At 42.3% G+C, this 24,771-nt stretch overlaps 3 protein-coding genes across 7 annotated transcripts; 2 read left to right on the forward strand and 1 right to left on the reverse strand.

Moving 5' to 3' along the window:
* Positions 1-39: 39 nt before the first annotated feature.
* LOC135493425 (nudC domain-containing protein 2-like) lies at positions 40-3,689 on the reverse strand. 3 transcript variants are annotated; one of them, XR_010448234.1, is made up of 4 exons: positions 3,506-3,689; positions 1,727-1,748; positions 877-1,080; positions 40-553 (listed from the first exon to the last, which is right to left on the reverse strand). XR_010448234.1 is itself a non-coding variant. In XM_064780766.1 (4 exons), exons 2-4 carry the CDS (start codon positions 1,617-1,619, stop codon positions 476-478), a joined length of 465 nt encoding a protein of 154 aa, XP_064636836.1. In that variant the 5' UTR covers positions 1,620-1,748; positions 3,506-3,682; the 3' UTR covers positions 40-475. The 3 variants fall into 3 exon arrangements, 2 of the variants coding, with proteins under 2 accessions (XP_064636836.1, XP_064636837.1); XM_064780766.1 differs by having other exon boundaries at positions 929-1,080; positions 1,385-1,748; positions 3,506-3,682; XM_064780767.1 differs by having other exon boundaries at positions 1,385-1,748; positions 3,506-3,672.
* Positions 3,690-8,381: 4,692 nt separating this feature from the next.
* Positions 8,382-17,496, forward strand: LOC135493280 (leucine--tRNA ligase, cytoplasmic-like). 3 transcript variants are annotated; one of them, XM_064780476.1, is made up of 20 exons: positions 8,382-8,564; positions 9,102-9,246; positions 9,739-10,042; positions 10,359-10,520; positions 10,626-10,738; positions 11,001-11,132; positions 11,286-11,511; positions 11,779-11,997; positions 12,324-12,464; positions 12,656-12,733; positions 13,007-13,380; positions 13,626-13,838; positions 14,248-14,369; positions 14,608-14,791; positions 14,960-15,050; positions 15,169-15,309; positions 15,490-15,948; positions 16,133-16,228; positions 16,493-16,625; positions 16,939-17,496. In XM_064780476.1, exons 2-20 carry the CDS (start codon positions 9,116-9,118, stop codon positions 17,145-17,147), a joined length of 3,528 nt encoding a protein of 1,175 aa, XP_064636546.1. In that variant the 5' UTR covers positions 8,382-8,564; positions 9,102-9,115; the 3' UTR covers positions 17,148-17,496. The 3 variants fall into 3 exon arrangements, with proteins under 3 accessions (XP_064636546.1, XP_064636545.1, XP_064636547.1); XM_064780475.1 differs by having other exon boundaries at positions 8,382-8,540; XM_064780477.1 differs by having other exon boundaries at positions 8,382-8,540; positions 15,493-15,948.
* A 2,579-nt stretch (positions 17,497-20,075) lies between these two features.
* Positions 20,076-24,771, forward strand: LOC135493299 (meso-2,3-butanediol dehydrogenase-like). The gene is made up of 4 exons (XM_064780528.1): positions 20,076-20,531; positions 20,866-20,964; positions 21,241-21,422; positions 21,784-24,771. Exons 1-4 carry the CDS (start codon positions 20,192-20,194, stop codon positions 22,015-22,017), a joined length of 855 nt encoding a protein of 284 aa, XP_064636598.1. The 5' UTR covers positions 20,076-20,191; the 3' UTR covers positions 22,018-24,771.

The following is a 24,771-nucleotide window of genomic DNA, read 5'->3' on the forward strand; positions in this document are numbered from 1 at the left end:
CACTCGGTGGATGAAATAAGATGAACGACAACTGACATATTTTGGTGATGACAGCCATGTTTTTTATTGTGTCACATCTATGTGAACCTAAAACCTGGAAGACTTGACACAAATGTTACAGAAGTCCAATATCATTACATTAGCTTTCTTGAAGTCACAACTAGCACCAATGGATTCAAGTTGTTGCCAGGCCACGCCAAACAAGCAATCCAAGCATGGGGGTCACAAATTGCCCTCTGGCTGATTGGGTGATGCAATGAAAGCATCAGCTCCTGTCGTCTCCAAGGTTCTGGGGTTAGTTTCCCAGTATGTCCATGAGATAAAGGGTCCACCATTAGACAGAAAAGATTGCCTCCCAGTCACCCGTATCGTCTCATATATTAAGTCCTGTGCTAGCATCGAAGTTCTGTGGTTTTACTGCCAGATGAAATAATGCTTTATCTGCCAAACAAACCAGTTCTTAAAGTAACTTGTATCAAGCCTTATCCAATTCAGGTCCACCTTTATCATAGTTTCCAGTAATTTTTGCACCACTAAAATCCATGCCAGGATTCTGAAAAAGGAATGGGACAGATTTCATCATCATTGTCTGTCGGACATTGAAAATCTGTGATGTTTACACACATATCAGTATAATATTTATTGGTACTATAAATAGATCAAAGAATTTGAAGGCAAGCACCTTCATCACTCCATCTAAGAAACAATTCAGGGCTGTCCACAGGAGTGGTATTAAGCCAGCTTAATCAAACAAATCACAAACGCCACAGAAGATATGTAACATCAAAAATATTTAAGGCTGATTTTCATTGACACTTTTGTTGGTTTATATTACATACTTTCGACGACGCCAAAGTAAGAGATTTATATAATTACATCATCAATTCTCTCCTTGTCACAAGCGATCCATAGTGAACTGTTTCTTTACCTCGTACTGGAAACGCTGTAAAGTGAGCTTTTTCTGCATTTCATCTTGCTGGAAAAGGTTTGCTTCATACTGGCCGACAAGAAGAGAGTGCCAACAGTTCGATGCAGATGGTTCGGCCTTTGGAAGACATATTCTTACCAGCTTTTTATCCTCTGCAATATAAGAATTGAGGAGTTTTAAGCACTCGGCATGGTTTGTTTGAACACTACACACAATGCAATGCAAGACGGGATGGCATACTTGAGAAAGCGTGTACCGGTAGTCAATACATGGAGACAAGCATGTTCATCGACAAGGTTTTTGGCGGAAATGGTGCCTTGCCCATATCGAGCCTGAACAGTGAATGATGGCGGATTGACAACGACTTGATGGACGACGACTGACTGTACACCAGCCTTTGACCCTACTACTCTACTGGAGCCACGTTAGCTTCGTCTGTTTACTGAGGGGACTTACCTAACGTCCAAAGAACTTCATCAGCATGAACTGGCTTTGGGAATTCACCCTCTATGACTACCTTCCCAAGAACTGTCACCCTCATTTTCTTTGAAGTGATGTCACACTTCACATCTTTGCCTCTTGTCCCCTCATTCACATCAATTTCAACAAATACTTCATCAATTGTCTGAAACCAGCTCCCCCAATTAGTGTCAACTGTCACTGTACTACTTCTTTCATCGAAATCAGCCATTTGATATTCTGGCTACATTGATCAAAAGTTAATGAGGAGTAACGAGTAAAAAAAAATGTGCGAGGTCAGATCAAGAGTGTTTCAAGGAGGTGTCATGGATATTCTACCTGGTGGGCTGGTCACTGTTCACTAAAAGAAAGGAGAAACAAGTCGTCACAATTCGGTTGGCGTCATATGCAATTTGAATTGCAGCAGACGTCGCGGTTTAACATAAGTTGTGTACCGGTGCTACGGAATACACTGCATGACACAAGGGCCTTAAAGACCGACCCCGGGTATAAAAGGCTCTTCACCTGTCACTGATCCAGTGCTCAACTGATATCATTGCTCCCAGGACCTCCAACGGTCAAGATTAAAATATCCCACATAACTTTGTTATCAGGCCTCAGAATTTCCTGGAAACTGTCAGTCAAATCTATGAATGCCTCAGCAACAACATTCTTAAAGTTCAAGTCCTATCTCCCAGCCAATAAAGAGAAATTAGAAGATTTCAGGGCCTGCCCCTCTATTTTTTGAATATGATTGGCACTATGGAGGCGGGGCAAGTAGATGGCCAGAACGAATCAGGGGCAATGTCAGTATGATGCAGCCTGGCTAGGTAACATCAGAGGGAAAGCTATATAGGCCACATGCTGTGAGCACTCAAGTTTATCACTGCATATGTCAAGTGCAATTAGTTTATTGAAGCATAGGTTTGGCCGGGTATTGTAGTCTGGTAGAATTAGAATTCTCTGAATAAAATATTGAAATATTGCAGGATTAGGTTTACATGTAGATTTATTTTCAAATATTACTGCACACCAAAATAGTATATCGTACATTTTATTTCAACAATGCAGGAGAAAAAGCATTTTCTAAATATCAGAAAATGAAGGATACCTCAGACATTGAATTGTTTGTTGTGTTTCATTCGACTTTATCAATCAAAGCACAATTTATAGTTTCCCTTGGTTTCTTCTAGACAAGGTTAATCCACAAAGTAAAATAACACATTGATTTATACTAGTATTCCTAAAATCCGGCAGGTCTATAGGCCTTCATTGACTAATTTGGATTGTGAGTCATGCATAAATTTAGGTTTGCTCACATGTTCTTAGCTTTTCATTTCATAAATATTTCTTTGTTTGCTAATGAGTACCTGCATGATCACTTTGAATATTAGGTGGCAAAAGAAAACTTGAAATGATTTCAAAAAATGTCTCTTTTAATTCTTTTTTCTCAAACATCCCAAATTGGAGTACATAAACCCGAAATCTAATTTTGGTAAAGCACCAAGATATGGAACTGAAGCAACCTTTTGAGATTGTTTACACTCATCACACTTCAGTTGTCAAGCCACATTAGCCTTATCTTGCCAGCATGGGGCCAGAGCTCAGGCAGCCTGCATCTCGCAAATGTGGGCAGGCCATAGGTAAATTGCTCTCCACCCGGTGTTTGGTATCTGGAAAAGGTCGGTCTTTAACATCACAGTAGAAAAGAATCTCAGGCCTCTGAATCTGATGATTGATGGGGGGGGGGGGGCGGGCGAGGGGGTTGATCCAGTAGCGGTTGGCAGCACACATTTGTCTTGACTCTTGCTTGGCGCTGCTACAGCTTAAAGTGCTGTGGTACAGCCTAGAAGCAGTGTCATCATTGGCGAAATGGACCAAAGTTTGTGAGGGGCTGAGTTTCGTCCAAAAATAGATCTGTTTACACACTGCGGCAATGGCGTATTGCAGGTACACGTCAACGGGTCATTGATTGTCGGACGTCAGTTCGCCAAGAAAACGGAAGGAATCGAAGGATTCATTGAACTCGTCAACACATCATTAGTTTTCAGTGAAGTGCAACTGTATTCCTAGGTAAATCACTTTGGTATATAGAGAGTAAGATTACAATTAACTCACGTTAAAGTTTGAGTTCCGGGGAGGTAGCGTTGTCAGTACGTTGGTTTAGGGGCGCAATAACCTAGCTTATAGCGAGCAATTAGTACACTAAGATTTCAGTGATTAACATAATAGTTGCAAGTATTTGGCATTTTAGACTCATATTTCGTGCTATAATAACTACGTTGTAAACATAATGCTCAAAATTGATTCATGAAAAAGTTGTTAGGGCAATATCAAGCAAGCAGCAATGGAAAAAAGTGCAATTCCATTAACTGAATATTGTTTTTAGACACTATAACATTTTAGGCCTACTTTTCCGTAAACCACGAGAACAATGTATGTGAAAAAAACAACACATATAAGTGAGTCGCCGAGTATACAGTAATTGTAAGGTAAAGAAAAGCTCGGTCTCTAAAGTCTGGAGGTCCGGAGTCCGTAAATGTGACGGTCACGAGAGTGATTTGTTCTTACGGATAGATCGAGAGGGCGGTTTGGGGTTCCGCCGACGGTGCTCGCATGCATTAGTCGTATCCCCGAAACCTTTACAACGCGAACAAAGCTCGTGGCATCCATGACGGTATAGGAATTGACGGTGAGGTAACAAAAAATCTCGTGGCATCCAATGACGGTATATAGGAATTGACGGTGAAGGATCTCGTGGCATATCGGATGCGCATCCGAAGACGGTAAGGGAATTGACGGTGAAGGATCTCGTGGCATATCGGATGCGCATCCGATGACGGTAATTGACGGTAAAGGATCTCGTGGCATATCGGATGCGCATCCGAAGACGGTAAGGGAATTGACGGTGAAGGATCTCGTGGCATATCGGATGCGCATCCGATGACGGTAATTGACGGTAAAGGATCTCGTGGCATATCGGATGCGCATCCGAAGACGGTAAGGGAATTGACAGTGAAGGATCTCGTGGCATATCGGATGCGCATCCGAGGACGGTAAGGGAATTGACGGTGAAGGATCTCGTGGCATATCGGATGCGCATCCGAAGACGGTAAGGGAATTGACGGTAAAGGATCTGGTGGCATATCGGATGCGCATCCGAAGACGGTAAAGGAATTGACGGTGAAGGATCTCGTGGCATATCCGATGCGCATCCGATGACGGTAAAGAAATTGACGGTAAAGGATCTGGTGGCATATCGGATGCGCATCCGATGACGGTTTTATATATATATTATATTAATTTTAGTTTTATACTGTTATGTAAGTACAAGCTCTAGTGAGCTCACACAACTGTTTGACAGTCCTGGCTGCTCCACCGTGCTGACAACATGATGAGAGAGATGAGACAGTCACAGCCAGGCCAAATTAGTCTTGGCTGCTCTGCCAAGTTGTCAACATGGTGAGAGAGATGAGGAAGTCACAGCCAGGCCGAATCAGTTCTGGCTGCTCCACCGTGTTGACAACATGATGAGAGAGATGAGATAGTCACCGACAGCCACAGTACTTCGATCGTTTCTCCTCCGCACGTGCTAGGACGTGTCTGTCGGAGCTGACAGCTATCTCGATGATTAGGACCTCCTTTTCCTTCTCATCGAAGACGCCGAGCATGTCGGGGTGCCGGTGTAATGTTTTTGAGTGTTTCTATTTTTGAGTGTTTCCCCTCATTGTTTGGGAACGCTAAAAGATAGATTGACAAGTTTTTCTGTGTTTCCCCCTATTGAAAAGTCATGGTCTCTCTAGCTGCCTATTGTTTGGAAACACTGACACATTGGAAACAACCACATATGTTACACCGGTGTTTTATAGCCGGGCCCGTGGGGGCTAGCGAGTCCCAGAGCAATCTCAGCATCTTTCCAGAGTACGAGTGGTCATTGGAACCGGCTTCTCGAGACCACATACCGATGGTATTCATCGGTCTCCTTGACTGGTGTAAACAGCACCGGTACCACTATGGGGGATGTAGGGGCCTGCAATGGCTGCATAGGAGGATAGGTCATGTCCCATACATCACCAATCGGTGATTCTCAATTTGGTCACCATGGCATGCATGCATGCATATCTTAGAATCAATTAACTATGTTGCATTACATGGCTGTATAGCTAAATAGTCAAAATTAGCAAAGATATGCACATGTCACTGTGCTAGGAGTACGTATTAGGTCAGCAGGCGTTCGTCTATTACGCGATCACGACTACTTCAAATACGTTGAGCAGAGAAACGAAAGTTTGATACCTAACTAATTTCTGAAAGATCAATATTTTGGTTTTGCTAATGTGCCTTCACTCATATGTTCTTTCGTTTTCATCTCAAGAAATATCAAGCTGAAAGTGATATTGATTTTATCGATAGATACTTCTTACACTAATTGATATTCTAATGTAAGCGTTTTTTTAATATATTTGTCATAACAATTTTACAATACCCAAAATATGGGTCATACCAGCAGACCACAGGCCTAGTCTACATATAGGCCCCTACTATAAATCAGATACTTGGTCGTGGTCAATTGGACAGACTACCACTCGGAAGAGATTGTCCCCATGTTTATTAGAAATGTCTTTAGGACCGACTGACTGATGAGACTGTCCATATGATTACTGGAGATGTCTCTTGGACAAATTTCTCTTTGAGTAATTTCTAATTGAGGAGCCAGCACAATTAAATACTCTGGACATTGGCATGTGGGATGTTATCATCAGTATCTTTGTCAAAATTCTGTATCCACTTTCATCTCGGTTGTGTTGGCATTTGTTTCAGGTCTCGCACATTCCCAGAAACCCAATGTTCTGTTGATTGTTGTGGATGATTTGAGACCAGCTATTGGCTGCTGCGGCTAAAAATCTAACGAGGACTGACAACGAATTTGAGGGCTTCTTTCCAAAATTACACTGTAGACAGATTGATTGAGTTTTATGTGTATATTGATGTCTTTTTGGTGGCACGTTCTGCATGAGAGAAAGGACTTTGGGAGGATTCACCAGTCTTCTAAGATGACTGTGGTCCCAAGTACATGTAGTACTCAAGTTGTACTTAAAGAGTTTTCAGGTAGATATTGGGTACAACCAGTCTCGTGAGATCAGATAACCAGCTGGCAGAGATTGGTTGTTCCATTGTCCGTCCTTGTGAGATGATTACCACGGAAAAACCAAATCAGTTGTCTTGTATCACAGTGTAATGTTGTCTTGTACAGCTAAAGGACCCTTTGAAGGTTGTGTCAATGCAATCCAATCGCTATTGCCGTTGCCTGTACCATGACAGAAGACGGACAATAGTGCGATGGGCTTCATAATTTTGCTTGGGTTGGGGAGTTCCTGGGCTGACCAGGGCAGACATACATTGGGTCAGGTCAAGTTGAGAAAGTGTTAAGTGTTGGGGTAGGGGGCCTACCCTAAGGATAAAATAATGTGTCTCAATTTCACAATTGATGTAGGGGCCTGCAATGGCTGCATGGGAGGATAGGTCATGTCCCATACATCAACAATCGGTGATTCCCAATTTGGTCACCATGGTATGCATGCGTGCATATCTTAGAATTAATTAACTATGTTGCATATAAGTTCGCGGGTAGGCCTAAAGGGGTTTTCTTCATGATAATATTGATAATGATAATAATGATGATGGTCTCAGAGCGCTAGCGGATCCAGGAACTGGAAGAAAAGGGAGCGTGCACTGCATTTCTCATCAAAATTACTGCACTACAGGTGTGTTCCAAACTTTCATGGTCAATTTCAAAGATTCTATATCAATTAGGGGGCGTGCCTCTGGTGCACCCCCTTGGATACGCGCCTGATAAACGTTCATGGATGAAAGTAGAAAGAAAGCTTTTTAAAAAAAACGATATAAGATTCGCCAGGGTTTGAATCTAATTCGAATCCGGGCCTGATAAACGTTCATGGATGAAAAATTGAAAGAAGACCTTTTAAAAAAACGAAAAAATACATTCGCCGGGGTTCGAACCCGTGACCACCCAATCTAAAGCACAGCGCTCTAACTGCTGAGCTATCAGGGCGTTCATGTTTGACGTGAGATATTTGGCAATCTGAAGACAGGCCTTAGGGTACGCGCCATGATTGTGGCTAGGTCACGCTGGCGGAAGAGTAATTGGGTGCAAATAGTTCCAAGGTAACCGTTTAACACAATATTACTATAGATATTTCTTAATATATCGTATATATATAGCTCGGTGATTTTATTGAAAATGTTTGCAGTTGATTTAAATGTTTGAATGGTTTAAAAACAAAATTTTTAGAAGCGCGGTCAACAGGGTCAAAAGAAATAGTTTTTGGCGCCAATGATGTCGGCAATGGCAGATTTGAATTAATATTCGAGTCGATTCTTTTGGAAGCCGAAAGTGCGGATGCACAGGGCAATTGCATTTAGAAAGCTTCGCCGACTGATAGTCAAACCATTCCCTGAATAAAGGCTAGCAAATGCTTTTACTTCAATTCTGTACTGAAAGGCCTAGTGTAAATGTACATGGAGTTTTAGATAAAAGCATTTGCTAGTCTTTATTCATATCACCCCTGACCAGATAACCAGCTGGAAGAGGTTGGTTGTTCCATTGTCCGTCCTTGTGAGATGATTACCATGGTACAACCAAATCAGTTGTCTTGTATCACCCATGTAGAATGCAAGTGTAATGTTGTCGTGAAGGTTGTGTCAATGTCTTCCCAACCTGACCCGATAACCAGTGGTTGTAATGTTATAAAATGGCATAAAAATGTGCATGTGTCTATCCCAATTAATTGCAACATGTAGCCATTGAACTGTAGTTCATGTCTGTCACAACAGACTTGTCCACATTGAGAGTGCTCATACTCAGTCCAACGGCTTCTCATTTTTAACCCCCCCCCCCCCCCCCCCCCGAGACGCTATAATTATACAATATCAGTTCTGGTTCTTCGATTTGCCGCTAGGGTTGCATGTCAGCTTATCGGCCGCTTCGGAAGGAATGAGATCGAGGATAACTCGCGGTGAATGGTGTCAAATAAAAATCTCGATTTTGGCGAATTTTTATCTATCAAAACATTGATTTTATATCAGGATTAAGAGTCGAAGACTTGTCGACAAAATAGTACTCAAACATCAGGTATCTTGCAAAAAAAAGAAGAAGGTCAGTGATATGATCGACGTACGCCACGTGCACATGTCATCATGTGCGTTGGTGATGTACAGGGTGTCCCAAAATTTATTACGTAGGCCCTATAGGGTGCACGTACGTGTGAGTTTAGACACCCTGCGAAAATAAAGTTCGCCCATTTTGAAACGACCCTTTTCACAGCCAACATTTGTTTACCATGGCATGAAAGTAAAAATATACACGCTTATTCAAGCAATTTACTTCAAGTTGTCAATGCCTTTCAATCATTTTCAATATTCTATTATTCATGATATTTTAATGCTTTTGGTGATGATTTGATTTAAAACATGACTTCTATGTCAATTGTCATGGTAAACTTACGCTGCCTGTGAAAAGATGGCCAAAATTTATTTTCGCACACGGTCTATTATAGGCCCTGGCGTATCATTCTGCCAGATATATGATGGTGTTATCGCCCCAATGGTGAGGCTGGGCGCGGGTCTTCTGGTCTTGCACTGATAAATAACGCAATCGTATTGAAAATTTTGTTTTTCTTCCATTCTGATCAAGAGCAAAGTCCAAAGATGACCACAGCTAGAAAGGGTACAGCCAAGCTAAATGAGCTTTTGGACATTGAAAAACGTGTACAGGAGAAATGGGTGAGAGAGAAGATATTTGAACTGGATGCGCCTGCACCAGGGTCAGACGAGGCCAAGTAAGTATGTACTTTAATTAAAAACTGATGCTCATCTTGTTGTTATGGGTTGACCATAGGCAGTACAAGTTTGGTCAGAACTTGGAACCCTACAGCAATTTAGAAAATGAAGTGAATGCCAGTTTCAAAGGTGGGAGTTTGTTATTTGTTTTTTATTTTGCGCGCCCTGGGCATTTACTTGCTTTATATTTCAAGTTCCAGCCAAAATGGTATGGTGGTGCCTAGGGTCAGCCCTTAAGTGCTAAAGTGTTTTTTTAAAAGAAACTGTGGCCCTAAAGCTGTATTGGATGTCACTCAATTCACATAGTGTTTGAGTCCTTTTTCTTGATATTGCCTGCGTTATTGCCATGTCCTACCAGTTCAGGGCCAGCTCAACCACTCATGATTTATGTCAAAACTGAACTGAAACCTGCATAAGGTGTTCAAACAGTTTCCCTCTTGACAGTTAAAATTGAAAATCCTCAGTGCAGTTATTTGTTTTTTTATTTTCAGGCAAGAGAAGTACATGGTCACCTTTCCTTACCCATACATGAATGGTCGTCTGCATCTTGGCCACACGTTCACCATATCTAAATGTGAATTCGCAGTCGGTTTCCAGCGTATGAAAGGAAAGAGGTGTTTGTTCCCATTTGGTCTTCATTGTACCGGTATGCCAATCAAGGCATGTGCTGACAAGCTCAAGCGGGAGATGGCAGATTTTGGTTATCCACCAGTGTTTCCAACTACGGAGGAAGGCGTCATGGCCGTTGAGAAGGCAGAGGAGCCAATCATTAAGGATAAATCAAAGGGGAAGAAGGTATGACAGTTTATTGTTTTGTTTATTTGATATGTGCCTGTCATTCTGAACCCTTGCTGTAAAAATCGACCTAAAAAATGCCAAGGGCAGGGCATAATGTCATGACCATCAGAAATTATAGACATCTTTGTGTCGCCCCCACATTGGCTGTCCTGATTGAACAATGTTGAATGGCATCGAACATCAAAAGGCATTATATCTATGGGGGCTTGGCTTGCATAGTCCAAAACGGTCTTAGATCGGTGAGTCTAGAGTAATCATGGCAGTGTACATTTGTACAAGTGGCCAAGAACTAATCAGACGAGTTGTTTTCCAGAGTAAAGCCGCGGCCAAAGCGGGCAGCAGTAAGTACCAGTGGCAGATCATGCAGAGTCTGGGCTTGCCTGATGAAGAGATCAAGAAGTTTGCCGATGCCTATCACTGGTTTGGATACTTCCCACAACACTGTGTTGGCGATCTAAAGGCAATGGGGCTCAAGGTAAGATTGGCCGATCTGATTATTTCTCGTGTACTGAGCAGAGTGTTAATTCCATTTCTTATCCTGATTCAAGCTTTTCCTTATGATGTGTATACATGTTCTCAGGTTGACTGGAGAAGAACCTTCATAACGACTGATGTCAACAAATACTACGATTCCTTTGTACGCTGGCAGTTTTTCCATCTGCGTGAAAGGGGAAAGATCCAATTTGGAAAAAGGTGGGTACATTTTGGTATTGCTGTACCTGAGATGACATTGATTAATGACAGTTCTTTTGACATGAAATCCATCAGCCAACATCTGTGCTGCTAATATATACTGGCATTCAGTTGACCTTGTAGTGTTCTCGTGACAATACTTAAGTTTCAACACAAAAAATGTTGTGCTTCTTGAATGAGCCCCCAAAACACTGCTCATGTCGAGATCGTCAAACTTGCGTTTCCTCAAACATGTGTTTCCTCATTCTTGACTCTACCCTAGGTACACCATCTTCTCGCCATTGGATGACCAGCCATGCATGGACCATGACCGCAGCAGTGGGGAGGGTGTCGGCCCCCAGGAGTACACACTCATCAAAATGAAAGCTATTGGACCATTCCATGGCAAGATGATGTAAGTTAGATTAGAATAAGTTGTGCCTCTTATAAGGTTTAGGTTTTTATAACAGGAAACTGAGGAAGACAATTTGTAATCACTGTAGTAAGTATGTCGTCTTGTATCTACCCCTTTCTTTAAACTTAGACTCTCCAACTTCTTCTTTCAAAGGAAACTTGAAGGAAAGACCGTGTTTTTGATCGCTGCCACGTTACGACCAGAGACAATGTACGGACAGACTAACAGCTGGGTGAGGCCCGATATGAAGTACATCGCATTTGAAACAGTCAACGATGGTGTTTTCATTTGTTCAAGACGGGCAGCGCGGAATCTGAGCTATCAAGGATTCACAAAGACAAATGGCAAGGTGGAGGTCATCATGGAGGTCACAGGCCAGGTGAGTTTGAGGCCTAACCAATAGATTTTTTAGTTTGATTCTATTAAAACACACCTTGTGCATGTTGGGTAAGGCTGTAATCAACTCAAGGGGTATTTCTGGGCAGGCAAATAAGCTGGTTTTGTTCAGTTTAAACAATTCTTCAATTTAAGAGCACCAGGTTCACAACCAGGAGGCAGCCAGTGGGTTTGATTCCCCAAAGGATCCCCTTGTCTCTTCTCTGTGTCCAGCATTGTTTCTAAGATGTTTGGGTGAATTCTTTTCCAGGATATCATGGGTCTAGCATTGAGTGCCCCCCTGACGTCCAACAAGGTCATCTACACTCTGCCAATGTTGACTATCAAAGAGTCCAAGGGGACAGGGATTGTCACGAGTGTTCCCTCAGATTCTCCTGATGACTTTGCGGCATTGAGAGACCTGAAGAAGAAGCAGCCATTCAGAGAAAAATATGGTCTCCGTGATGAGATGGTTTTACCATTTGATCCTGTAAGTAGCACAATGTATGGGATAACTTGTGATGCATTGCAAATGCACTGCCAGCACATGAATCTGAACTTGTAGATGAATCATTTCCCAAACCTTAGAAGTCCATGTGTCCAACTCAAAACTTCTTAGAACGGAACTCAATTGATTGTTGCGTGTCCAGATTATAGCCAAAGACCAAGCATCAAAGCAAGAACTGGTTGCCTTTTAAGGCGTTACCATGAACACAAGTGACCTTTGCTACCTTAAAAAGTGAGAAGGAGCTGGTGGGCCAAAAATTTTAGTTGTTGTTAGGTTTGAATGCAAATTTTTGGATTTTTATACTTCAGATCCCAATCATTGATATTCCTGAGCTCGGTAACCTTGCTGCGGTGAAGGTCGTGGAAGATATGAAGATACAGAGTCAAAATGACAAGGAAAAACTGGCTGAAGCCAAGAACGAGGTCTACTTGAAGGGATTCTACAATGGAGTAAGTAATAACCATTTGTTACCTTGCTATGGTTGAAAGTTTTTTGTCATGGAGAAAATGAACTTTCAAAGTCAAAATGACGAGTTCTAGATGACACTTCTGATGACCAAGAGAGGCATATGCATCTTCATGTGTTTGCAGTTTCATTAGACTATTGTCTCATTTCTTATAAAGATGGCTGTTTTTTGCAGGTGATGTCTGTTGGCGAATTCAAGGGGCAGCAGGTTCAGGAAGTCAAGAAGCTTGTACAGAAAAAATTGGTTACCAGTGTGAGTAGATGAGAACAGTTGGCCAGGTTTTTGGAGTGGGCCAGTGGGATCAAGGTCTGTGTTGTTGGCGTTTTAAAATGAATGTTACTATTCAAGAAAGATGCTGTTTCTACATGTAGCCGGAGAACTTGGCCATGTCACAATCGGACAATGAATGCGCTGTTGGTTTATGTGACAAGTGGTGCAGCTTATACGATAATGAAGAATTCTACTGTGTCTTTTTGGCTTCGTTGTTGTCAAGTTGTTATAAAGTGTAATTGTTATTTTCTCCAGAAAGACGCTGTTGTGTACATGGAACCGGAAAACATGGTGATGTCCCGCTCAGGCGATGAATGCGTGGTTGCTCTGTGCGATCAGTGGTACCTTGATTATGGTAATGAAGAATGGAAGAATAAGACAAGAAGGGTGCTAGACCAGTTGGAAACGTACGGTGAGGACGTGAGGCGCAACTTTGCTGCTACGCTGGACTGGTTGCAGGAGCATGCTTGCTCAAGGTCATATGGATTAGGGACAAAGTTGCCTTGGGACAAGCAGTACCTGATTGAGTCGCTGTCTGACTCGACTATCTACATGGCTTACTACACGGTCGCACACATCCTACAAGCTGGCTCCTTCGACGGCAGTGCTGGAAGTCCTTTTGGAATCAAGTGAGGGCAATTATGTTGTATTCAGGCTGGTTCAAATGCTCAACAAAAGAACTTCTTCTTTTGATGACATTGTTTGGACCACTCTGTATTTTGCGTGAGGTTCAGGAAAATTTGGCCTTTATCAGTAGTTGTTATAAGTTTTAGTTCAGCTTTCTTTGGAGAACTTAACCATTCTGTGTGTAAATGAAATTCTGAATGATGTTTGTTTTGTTATGACATTGACTAATAAACCCATTTCTTTTCAGGCCGGAGCAGATGACACCAGAAGTGTGGGATTACATCTTCTTCAAGAATGCCGCCTGCCCGAAAACATCAATCCCGAAAGGCACACTCGCTCGGATGAAGCAGGAATTCGAGTACTGGTACCCAGTTGACATGAGGGTGTCTGGCAAAGACTTGGTACCTAACCACCTGACGTATTTCCTCTACAACCACTGTGGCATCTGGCCTGAAGACAAGTAGGTTGAATAAACTTTGTGCAAATTGCTGAATTGAGAGCAGATAGCTGTCTGGTCTATTTGAGACTAAATTCTTTTGCAAAGATGATTGACATTGACCATGACAGGTGGGAGATACTCGGAGAGGTGGGCTCTTGAAAGAGCTACTCGACTGTTTCTTCTCTTTATCAAAATATGCATTTCACCCAGGTTCTAGTGCCCTATCCATGGCCAAGACACTTGGTAGCCTGTGCTAGAGTAAACCCATCAACATCATTAGCATTTTCAGAGCAAGATTGAAGTCTGCTAGTGATAGAATGAGACATTAGTTTTATCAGTTCATGCACAAAAACTTCCTGCATACAAGATTTTCCTACTTTACACTTGTCGGGTTAACTTCTCTTGGTTGACACTATTTGTCTTTTTGCAGGAGCAAGTGGCCAAAGAGTGTTAGGGCCAATGGTCATCTTCTGTTGAATGCGGAAAAAATGTCAAAGTCGACTGGAAATTTCTTGACATTGTCAGAAGCTATCGCCAAATTTTCAGCTGACGGTAAGAAGATTTCAATGTATAAAGGAAGTAGCCCGCTACCTGGCACACACATCTGTGTTTTACGCATAAGTGTTTTTGACGACGTTCTGCCATGATATCCTGGTAATCATTTATTCCTTGGTTATAACATGTATTGTTGAATCATGAGGCATGCCCATGAAACGTAACTATGTCACTGCTATGTGGACTCTGCGTAAAAGGAGAACATGAATGAATCAGACTTTCCTTTCGTTCACAGGTATGAGGTTTGCACTAGCAGCAGGAGGTGACACGGTAGAAGATGCAAACTTCATGGAATCGATGGCTGACGCTGGTCTGCTTCGTTTGTATTCATTCTACGAGTGGGTGAAAGAGATGATCGCATTGAAAGATCAGCTGCGTTCAGGACCAGCAGATAGATTTGTGGACAGAGTATTTGCAAGGTATGTGCATTGAGTTTTAACCAGGCTCCAAACTGTTGGTGTTGCTTGGGCTGACGTCGGGAGATTTGTAAAGGAGTGGAAACCACCAAAGTTGTCCTTGATTTGCATTCACATGAAAAAGCCTATAGGAATCGTATCACAATCACCACAGTGTTTGTTTGTTTTCAGTGAAATTGCTCATGGTGTGAAAATGACAGAAGAGATGTATGACAAGTTGTTATTCAAGGAAGCTACAAAGACTGGATTCTTCGAATTCCAGGTAAACTATCCCCATCCCAAATTCAATCGTTTTGTTCCGAAGTGTAATTGTCAGTTTTGCCTAGAAATGATGTGCATATCATGCTGTGCTGTGCCAACTTTCTAATAAATATTTCCAGATTGCCCGAGACAACTATCGAGAACTTGCAATGGAAGGCATGCATCGTGATCTCGTGTTCAGGTTTATCGAAGTGCAGACCTTGATGTTAGCTCCAATCTGTCCACATCTGTGCGAGCACATCTGGGAACTTCTCGGCAAGGTAAGGACTGCTTGAATGACAACAGGATTGAAAGTCAGTTTGTATCAAGGAACCCTAAAATTCTTGGGCGTTGTTTTGAGGGCCCTTTCCATATCTTTACTTGTATTCCACATAACCTTTAGGTATTAATATCCATTGTCGTTCTACTTTGCTGATTAGCGAGTATTTTCTTCTTTACAGCAGGAGAGTATCATGCACGCGAAGTGGCCCATTGCCGGCGAACCGAGTGAAATCCTCCTCCAATCATCTGCATACATTCAAGACTCCTCCCACGAGTTCCGTCTGCGCAAGGCGAGGCTCACACAAGCCAAGGGCAAGAAAGGTGCAGAGCAGACAAAACCACCAACGCATGCGACAATCTGGGTCGCCAAGACTTATCCACCGTGGCAGAGCACGATTCTCACCACCATGAAGAGCTATTTCACAAAAGATGGTGCTTTACCGGATAACAAGGTTTTATCATCGGATTTCCGCAATTGCGCAGATCTGAAGAAGTACATGAAGAAGGTGATGCCGTTCGTTCAGATGGTGCGAGCCAATCTGGAGAAGAAGGGTGTGAAGGCGTTGGATACCACCATGGAGTATGATGAGAAGATGATCCTTGAGGAGTGCATGGAATACTTGAGGTCGACATTGAATGTAAGTGTAACGTTTCAGGACTTAAACGTCAAGGTGACAACTTATGATATGACTGAACTGAACTCGGTCTGTTATGGAATAGATTGGCTTGTCTTTGGGTGTATGTCTTGGTTGGTGAGGAGTTTGACAGGTACGTTGATAAAGTCATTTACTTTCATCAAATTCTTATGTTTCTCTATTACAGCTTGAAGGGCTTGATGTGAAATATTCGGATGAAGGAACTGACAAAATTAAGGAAGAGTGTTGTCCAGGTCAGCCGTTTATTGAGTTCAGATCTGAGGTAAGATAATCAAAAATTCGAATTCTTTTGGAATCTTACTCTTAAGTACAACAAGTCTCACCAAAGTCTACAAGGGTGGAGCTATCATATTGTGCAAACCTTCATTTAGTTTGGCTTCTAGTTTAGTCTACCCTTATAGTGTTTGGGGACACAAGGAAAACAAATACTGAGGTATTCTCCTTCAACCAATGAATGAAAGAAAGAATCATCAGTAGCAAGACTGAGAGCACAGCACTAACTTCTCTTCGTTATCTCTTGTTGTAGCCATCAGTCTTGATGAAGTTCATCAACCCTCAGACTGCCACAGGTCATTTTGAAATGACCGTACCAATCCTGGAGGGAGACACATCAGTGAAGATTGTCAATAGGATGCGTGGGACAGATAGGCTCATAAAAGGTGAGGAAACCCATGAGAAATAGATTTTGAAGACAATAATAGTTTCCTTGTAGTGGAGGAAAGTCCCACTGTCCCTATGAGGTTTTATCTTCTTCTAAAGACAACAGTACTGTAGTGTCTTGAGATGATGTCACATTTATCCAAGATCCAGACAGTTTTGATGCCATTGTCATTGACAGTTCATCTGCGATTGCATTCGAAGCAAGTTGATGATGAGTACCCTGTTCAGGACTGCTTTTTTTGTTGGGACTTTTATCCCGTATTCAATGTTGAGCTATTCCTATACTTGTACTTTGCACTGCTCTACTTCTAGATGTGACGAAAGTGAGGTTGCTACACTACGAGGACCCTATCACTGGCCCCCGTAAGGTGCCTGTGTTCAACCAACCAGAGGCCTACAAAGTGGTTGTATCGGCGACAAGTACATTTCACATTAATGTGGAGAAAAATCTTGTGTGTGTTCAGTCGAATGGAAGTAAAGTAGATGTTGGATATCAAATGGCTTACATTGTGGATCACTAAGATGTTTAACCCAATGCTTCAACATATTGTTTTAATCCCTTTGTGGTACTTTGGTAGTAGAAGTGTGTAAACAAATAGTAATTTTCATGATTCCGACAATTTTGAAATTGAGGTATGTGAATATCCGTGGTGGCAGAGGGTGACATTTCAGATACACCCTCCCAGTCAAGTATTAGTAAACATGTAGATCTGCCAGTGTGCTGTTATTTCCTTATATGAAACTCATGAACTTGGCTGTGTATGTTACATTACAGCCAAGTGACCTATCTTGTCCTGTCGTTTTGCAATGGTGGCTGATATATTGCCATGCTAAGGGGAAATGTGTAAATATATCATTTATTCAAGCCTATTTCTGTCTTTGTTTTCTGTTGCATATCAGCTGGAATGAGGTGGATTGTTCTCCCAGTACACCATGGGTGATATGAATAAAAAGTAGCAAGTGCTTTTACTCCGAATTTGTACAGAAAGGCCTAGTGTAAATGTACATGGAATTTTAAATAAAAAGGATTTGCTACCCTTTATTCATATCACCCAATATCCCAGAGCTAGCACTGATCTGTCTTCAAGATAGGTTGTTTTCCCAATACACCACCGCCCAGAGCTAGCACTGATCTGTCTTCAAGATAGGTTGTTTTCCCAATACACCATCGCCCAGAGCTAGCACTGATCTGTCTTCAAGATAGGTTGTTTTCCCAATACACCATTGCCCAGAGCTGGCACTGATCTGTCTTCAAGATAGGTTGTTTTCCCAATACACCACCGCCCAGAGCTGGCACTGAGATGTCTTCAAGATGGGTTGTTCCCCAATACACCATCGCCCAGAGCTGGCACTGATCTGTCTTCAAGATGGGTTGTTCCCCAATACACCACCGCCCAGAGCTGGCACTGATCTGTCTTCAAGGCTGTTCCCCTACTATATTACACAGAGCTGGCTGTCTCCAGATAGATTGTTCCACCCAGTACGCCTATACCATCAACATCGAGGAAAGATGATAAAGCTGAGGTTGTCCACAAGTGGAATTCTCTCATCCAGGAAGACAAGAGATTTTGCCTTGCGTGAGGACAGAATTCAGTGCAGCTGTCTCATTAGCCCATTGGAATAGGCTTCGATCTGCTACGCTCTAAACAGTTGAAGTAGGAAGGACCAGGCCGGTGCTGTCCTATTGGCAAAAGTCATTTCTGAAGAACATGGCCCTCCCCAGCAGATATACAAGCCAAGTTCGGTATCACTTCCTTAAAACATAGGCAACACCTGCAATTATTCCCAGCGGAAACAATATGATCTTTAAGAAGAAGTTCCAGGTGACCTCGGGCATCCACGTGGTTTCGTTATCACAGACCTGTAGGGTGATCGGCTGGGGTCTCCAGTTGACTTGCACAGGCTCTACGGGAGCACCACAATGGCTTGGCACGGGCTTGACCGCATCCGCTAGATGTCTGTAAGCATTTGCACCGTTTTTGATTGAGGCATCCTTCTGGTCGGGCCTTTTCTTGAATGAGCCGGACATGTTGGCCCTTAAATGCAAAAAACAACTTTCGAAATGTCCCCGATTGCCTCAAACTACTGCAGTAACGAAAGCAAAAAAAGTTGGCCATACACAACTTCACCCACCGTGGAGAATTAACAGTCTTGGTGCCCGGCCTTGGTGAACTGGCATTTATCTCGGGCGGGCAAATTTAAGAGTTGATAACCATGTTTATCCAGACTTGCCGAACACCGGGAATTGCCATCCCAGTGATAATCGAAGTCTTCTTTTGTGTAAAATTAAGTCGCTTAGCCTATACAGCTTTTTGATATCCTAATTTCTTAAGCAGATCAGATACACATTTTTTCTCTCTGGTGACCTTACCTTCAGTTGCTTTAATGAAAATCCTCCAAGTTACTGCCTGTTTGGAGAACTCCTCAGAGAAGTGAAGGACACAGCACAGTCCATCGCGCAGTATTTATTGGGCAATCGCGCCGAAAAATCACGCCGTGATTGCTCTGGCATTTGTGTTATAAAATCAACTGATTGGCGTAGTTTAAGTCTCAAATTGCCGCTTTTTAAATAATTTTAACAACATATATCCATACATTTAAACGTTAAAACTGCTCTAAATGACGCATCAGTTTTTATATCAGGGGAATTTGGACCCGAACTTTACAAACTGAAGAACACTATACTGATGTCAGACTGCAACGAAGGTCTCCCCAAAACTGAATGTAACTGTAGAGTATCCTAGACATGTCCAATACCACCTCACAACACTTGCGGAAATCGTCGTTAGTGATCAGCAATTAGTCTCTCGCTACATCGAGGGGGCGCATGGAGGCGAATAGGCGTACTTTCCTCCTGTCACCTAAATCCCACACCCAATTTCTCTCTCTAAATCACAGCGAGCTCTCTGCACAACCTCTCATGTGCCCTGGCCTTCGCCGACCCGCACCAATCGCTTCTCGCACTGGTCAGGTGGCAGTATAGTGCTCATGTCCCTTGTTAGGCCATGGGAATGATTAATCCTGTTTACCGTCCGAGAGATTTAAAAAGATGATGAGGCTTTTTTTCATTTTTCATTATTCATTATCGGTTTACACTCTGATTTACTGGTCAAAACACGCGATTCAGCAAGTTCCAGTAAATGGAAATCAGGTCGGTCATCAACATGAGGCATTGAAAAAATGTCATTATTATGATGAAGAGCCTACCCTGCCAAGTTTTTATTGTGTTTTTCAATCATTTAAGGTAAAGATGAAACACTGGAAAGAATATTTAAATAAAAAAATGATGGCAACAATAAAATAGATAGATTTTTAAAAAAATAATGAAAATATTTCATGTTTGTTCAGAACCCATGCGGGAGGTGGACGGTAAACAGGATTAATAATTCCCATGGCCTTATATATCAAACCAATTCAGGAAGGTTATTCAGACGCGTCACACTCGTGTAGATATCGAAATACAGGTCAGCGACTTTAGTGTGCTCGCCCGGATCATGCACGCGGCGGACTGACACAGATTGCTGACTGCTGAACACTATTCCAATACTGTAGTATATATCAAGCAATGAGTGCCGATCTTCCCATCCTTGATGATGAAGTCACAAAAGGATCACGCTTCAAGAACCGAGTTGTTATCGTGACTGGTGGCGCATCCGGAATCGGTCGCGGGACAGTAGAACGATTTGTAAATGATGGGGCAAGACATGTGTCTATTTTCGATTTGGATGCAAACGCAGGATCTGAATTGGCTACGCAGCTCTGCGGAGCTGGTTGTGGAGTGACATTCCACGCAGTCGACGTATCGGATAAGGCAAGATGCATTGAAGAGGTACAGAAGGTAGCGGAGCAAAATGGCGGCGTCGTCCACCATCTTGTCAACAATGCCGCATACTTTGACTGGAAAGGTAAACTATGTCAATCAGGAAGTGGGGGAGCGCATTGACCCTGTGCAATAGAGGTTGAATAGATATTGAATCAGCTTTATCTCTGCATTGTAGGCCAATGACATCAGGTTCTTTCAATATCTGCATAATATCCTCAGAGAATACGTTCTAGTTAATGCAGATACTCAGCCAGATATTGCGCCCCTCAGGGCCAAAAGCGTCCCTTCGACAGTCCATTGAATTTCATTACATGACAGAGAGAGAGACACCCTTTAGAGTACATCAAGAAACAATTGGTCATCTTGGTTGTAACCTATTGCTGATGATAATTGCATATTTCTCTTTTATCATTCAGGTTTGAATGCTGAACATGAAGACTGGCGAAGGACAATGACAGTGAACGTGGAGGGTTATGCCAACATGGTCCAAGCATGCTATCCTTATCTGAAGAACGGTACGAGATCCAGCATCTTGCCCAACAAGGTTTTTCTGCTCTATTTTTGAGTGAAAAAAGATGAAGGCCAGAATGGACATCCAGGCAAGGGTGTTGAAGGAAATCTATCGACACCTGAAGGGCTTTTACATGTAGTTTCTCAGCATATCGACTCGAAGCTGATTGAATATTGGAAGATACCTCCATAACAACCGGAAGTTGATTGTGGTTCCCGGCAGAAAAAACACTTATTTTATTGCATTTGGTACAAACTTTCTTCATTTCCGTCAATCAAAGGTAAAGATTGCACAGTCGTCAATGTTGGAAGCAACTGCGCCCATCGTGCACAGCCGAATCGTTGGACCTACTCAGCAAGCAAGGGCGCCATCGTATCCATGACAAAATGTATGGCGTTGGACCTTGGAAAGTACGGCATAAGGGTGAATTCCGTATCACCTGGGTGTGTTTGGACACAAGCGGTAAGTTTATTCGCGTCATTGTAGGATCTCATCTCATGGGCATTGCTCAAAGTAACGGAGAACTGTGGTCAGATGGCTCAGGTCTCTTGGCTAGAGAGGTCGAGAGGTCCATGCATGGGTCGAGCCAGACAACTGGTGGGAGAATATTTATTGGCAGGTTACTCCTCTAATGAGCATATTATATATATATATGCCTGTGTACGCATATTCCATTTTTTTATTAAGGTTTTGGCGGATGAAAAATTATTTTGGATTTTTCCCATGAGTTTATATTCACGATTTTCATTTCTTAACGAATCGAGTAATCGCAAAGTCCCAGGAAATAATAAATACGGTTAACAATTTTCGTTCTTCTGTATAGACTGTCGGGGCGAAATCCCCGGATGAGGCCGCAGAGGTGAAGAAACAAGCTGCAGGGTGCCACCTGATCGGACGCGTGGCCCATCCTAACGAGATTGCCGCAGCCATAACGTTTCTCAGCAGCCGTGATGCAAGCTTTTTCACTGGAGCGGATGTGCCCGTAGACGGCGGCCATGGCGCGATGAGCGGCGAGAGATTTGGGTTTAAAACGCTCCATGAAATCAAGGAAGACTGAGTCGCGAATATTTCCTTTCATCTAAATAAATCCATTGCCTGATACATGGATATGTGTTTTACAATCATAACAATGCAGGATGTGTTAGACTACATCCTCCATCCACGAGTCCTAATTTAAACATTGACAACCGCCCAGTAAACAGGAACTCTATTTGATAAATATCATATACCTCGACTGAAAGTAAACCCTAACAAGCCCTCCCGCTCCTAATCAGTACCTCCCTCAACACTGTCAGAATCGTTTACACATTCATGTTCATGAACGATCCCTAAATCTGTCCTTTACGATACTGGTGAAATATGTCGTGAGCGTCTAAGGTCTTATCCTCACCTTTCCCAGCTAAAATTCTGCTGACCTTGGTCTTGCACGTCCCGTGTGACATGGTATAGGCAGCTCTCCGAGAGATCTCATCTCGAGGAAACCGGGGGTTGGGATGGAGAAGCGAACATTAACTCCTAATTTCCTCAGGATGAGATATCTTGATTCGTTACAATTCAGTAAGAGTAAATATATCAACAGTCAATAAAACCCTGTTATTGCGCCGTTTAGTGGGTGCCACTAGTAGCATTCGACACCCTTTGCCAAAAAATGAATGGTCTAGATTCTGTATTATTATTGAATACAAAAAGGCAATTTTTATTTCTTGAAATGTGGACATCCTGCTTTTCGGTATGAGGCTATTTTCTGGAATAGGCGCTACTCTGGAAGCGTAGAGTAAAGGATATTTTCTTACGTGTTGCCTATCAAAGAAGAAAACAAGAAACAAGCTGGCATTAGGGCACCACTTACAGTCAAAAATCGGCCTCGGTAATAATGGTTGCATGGACTTCCGGATCTCTCTGTACCGGTTCAGTCGTTGGAAAAGGCAAATAAGTAATTTTCCCGGTCCGGCACCTAGGGCGATGGCATCACCAGTCTTTGTTAACTTCAAACGCGTGTAAACAACATCATTTCTCTTGGGCACCTCAGCTCCTTCAAGCAATTTGATTGTTTCGTTAAAGCTAACAATATCGTAAATAGTATCGAAATGTCGACGACTCTCTCTACCTTTTGAACAATGTATCAAGACTTTCTCTTCATAAAATATGATATAAAATGCTCCAGGTTGATTCAATTTATTTTTCATACATTGGTCCTCGCTAGTTGGGATAGTAAATTCAAATGTAACACGTCGCAAGTAAATGTTGTACAATCTGAAAAGCCCGTATTTGCACATAACCGTTAAATGCAGATAAAAATGCAGACTAAAAAGGTCCAAACGTACAGAGTCCGGGTTTGGGCATATTGTAAACGGGTTCATAGACGAGTTGTAGGTGGCATTAAGTGTTTTGTTTTTAAACTGATAAACAATAAAGGTATCCAGCGGTTGGCCATCTCCAATTGACATCACAGTTATAGATTCCGAATTGGCGTCATAGAACCACCTGTCTTTATCTCCTAGCACAACTGGAGTCTGGAAACTCCTTGATGTACGCTTATAGTGCCACTCACAGGGATACTTTCAAGAATTGAGAAATAATTGTGCAAGTTTAATTACCAGTTAACATGTATGCGGTGCATGCTTGGAAAGGACATCAACGAAACTGCGACGGATCTTGCTTACATGTAGTTCCTGGCTGGTTTGGCTGACACAGCCGCAGTTTATTTCCCCTTAATAATGCCTTTGCATGTCCGTTGACAGCCGTACATGAACAGTGCTTAAGAAACCCCGCCGACGCCAAATTACATCATAATCGTAGCAGCATGGCTTCCCCAGAAGTATACGACTTGTCTCCATGAAGGAGAGTCTTGCTAGCGATGTCTTTTTTTTAAGACTGCTAAGGAAGTTATCAGTCGAATATCTTTGTGTTTGACCACATTTTGCGTGCAAACTATATCCCCGCGTCTGTTTGTCCCAACGAAATTATGACGAAACAGCAATGATTTGAAAAAATTGTGATGAACAATTTTCACCTTTCTGAGTGGAGCGCTTGACCCTTTACACAATGGCAATTTTGGCAGAAGATTTTTCCTCTGAGGGCAGTTTATTTGAAACCCAAGTAGTATTTTCATATCATAACTATGATGGCAAATTGTAATAATTGACCCCGCTGAAGGGGTGAATACTAGCGACCTGTCGTCCTCCCGAGCACAGTTTACTTCATAAGTATTGAACCCCTTTGGTGACATGTTATGAAAAACAACATACTGACCAATGTCACTACTGTGGCTGTTACGGCTATATACATGGAATGAAATTATAACATGGTCTTTGTGGATTAAAGGTGTTTCAAAGCGATATATATTTCCAAATCTTCTTAAATGCATATTCCTGGTTAAAACGTCAGCGCCTATTCGTTCCAAATGTAAAATAAGTCTCTCAGATTCAACTCGACGGATTCGGTAAGATAGCAAAATAAGATCGTCCCCAGATTTACTACCGGTACTGTATTTATAAAGTCTCGTGTGTGATTGGTTGATTTCAAATACTCTTCTTTCGCCCATTTGAAATTCTCGAGTATTTTTGAATTTCATTTCCCCACATATCTGTCCTGATGTGATGTCCAGCAATAGGTACTCAGGTTCTCTATTCTTTTCGACATCAAGTAGAGGGTGTTCTTTGTACCAGTGTAAAAATGCATAATACGTTCTTTCACTTGAAAAGAATGATGTATTATAGAGGATTCTGCACGCATTGGTATTTGAATGATAGTGATACACAAGTGTATGCAAATAAGGGACTGGTTGACCAATAAATTGGACAAGTAAATA

This window comes from Lineus longissimus, chromosome 9, assembly GCF_910592395.1.
Source record: "Lineus longissimus chromosome 9, tnLinLong1.2, whole genome shotgun sequence".
Classification (NCBI taxonomy): Eukaryota; Metazoa; Nemertea; class Pilidiophora; order Heteronemertea; family Lineidae; genus Lineus; species Lineus longissimus.

What these genes read in the sequence shown, in the direction of transcription:
- LOC135493425 (XM_064780766.1), bottom strand. Translation starts at nt 1,619, where the DNA reads ATGGCTGATTTCGATGAAAGAAGTAGTACAGTGACAGTTGACACTAAT. An exon ending in TGAAGTTCTTTGGACGTTAG is followed by an intron (nt 1,081 to 1,384) that starts GTAAGTCCCCTC and finishes CTTATATTGCAG; the next exon opens with AGGATAAAAAGCTGGTAAGA. An exon ending in TACAGCGTTTCCAGTACGAG is followed by an intron (nt 554 to 928) that starts GTAAAGAAACAG and finishes TTCCTTTTTCAG; the next exon opens with AATCCTGGCATGGATTTTAG.
- LOC135493280 (XM_064780476.1), top strand. Translation starts at nt 9,116, where the DNA reads ATGACCACAGCTAGAAAGGGTACAGCCAAGCTAAATGAGCTTTTGGAC. An exon ending in ATAAATCAAAGGGGAAGAAG is followed by an intron (nt 10,043 to 10,358) that starts GTATGACAGTTT and finishes GTTGTTTTCCAG; the next exon opens with AGTAAAGCCGCGGCCAAAGC. An exon ending in TGGTTTTACCATTTGATCCT is followed by an intron (nt 11,998 to 12,323) that starts GTAAGTAGCACA and finishes TTTATACTTCAG; the next exon opens with ATCCCAATCATTGATATTCC.
- LOC135493299 (XM_064780528.1), top strand. Translation starts at nt 20,192, where the DNA reads ATGAGTGCCGATCTTCCCATCCTTGATGATGAAGTCACAAAAGGATCA. An exon ending in CGCATACTTTGACTGGAAAG is followed by an intron (nt 20,532 to 20,865) that starts GTAAACTATGTC and finishes TTTATCATTCAG; the next exon opens with GTTTGAATGCTGAACATGAA. An exon ending in CTATCCTTATCTGAAGAACG is followed by an intron (nt 20,965 to 21,240) that starts GTACGAGATCCA and finishes CGTCAATCAAAG; the next exon opens with GTAAAGATTGCACAGTCGTC.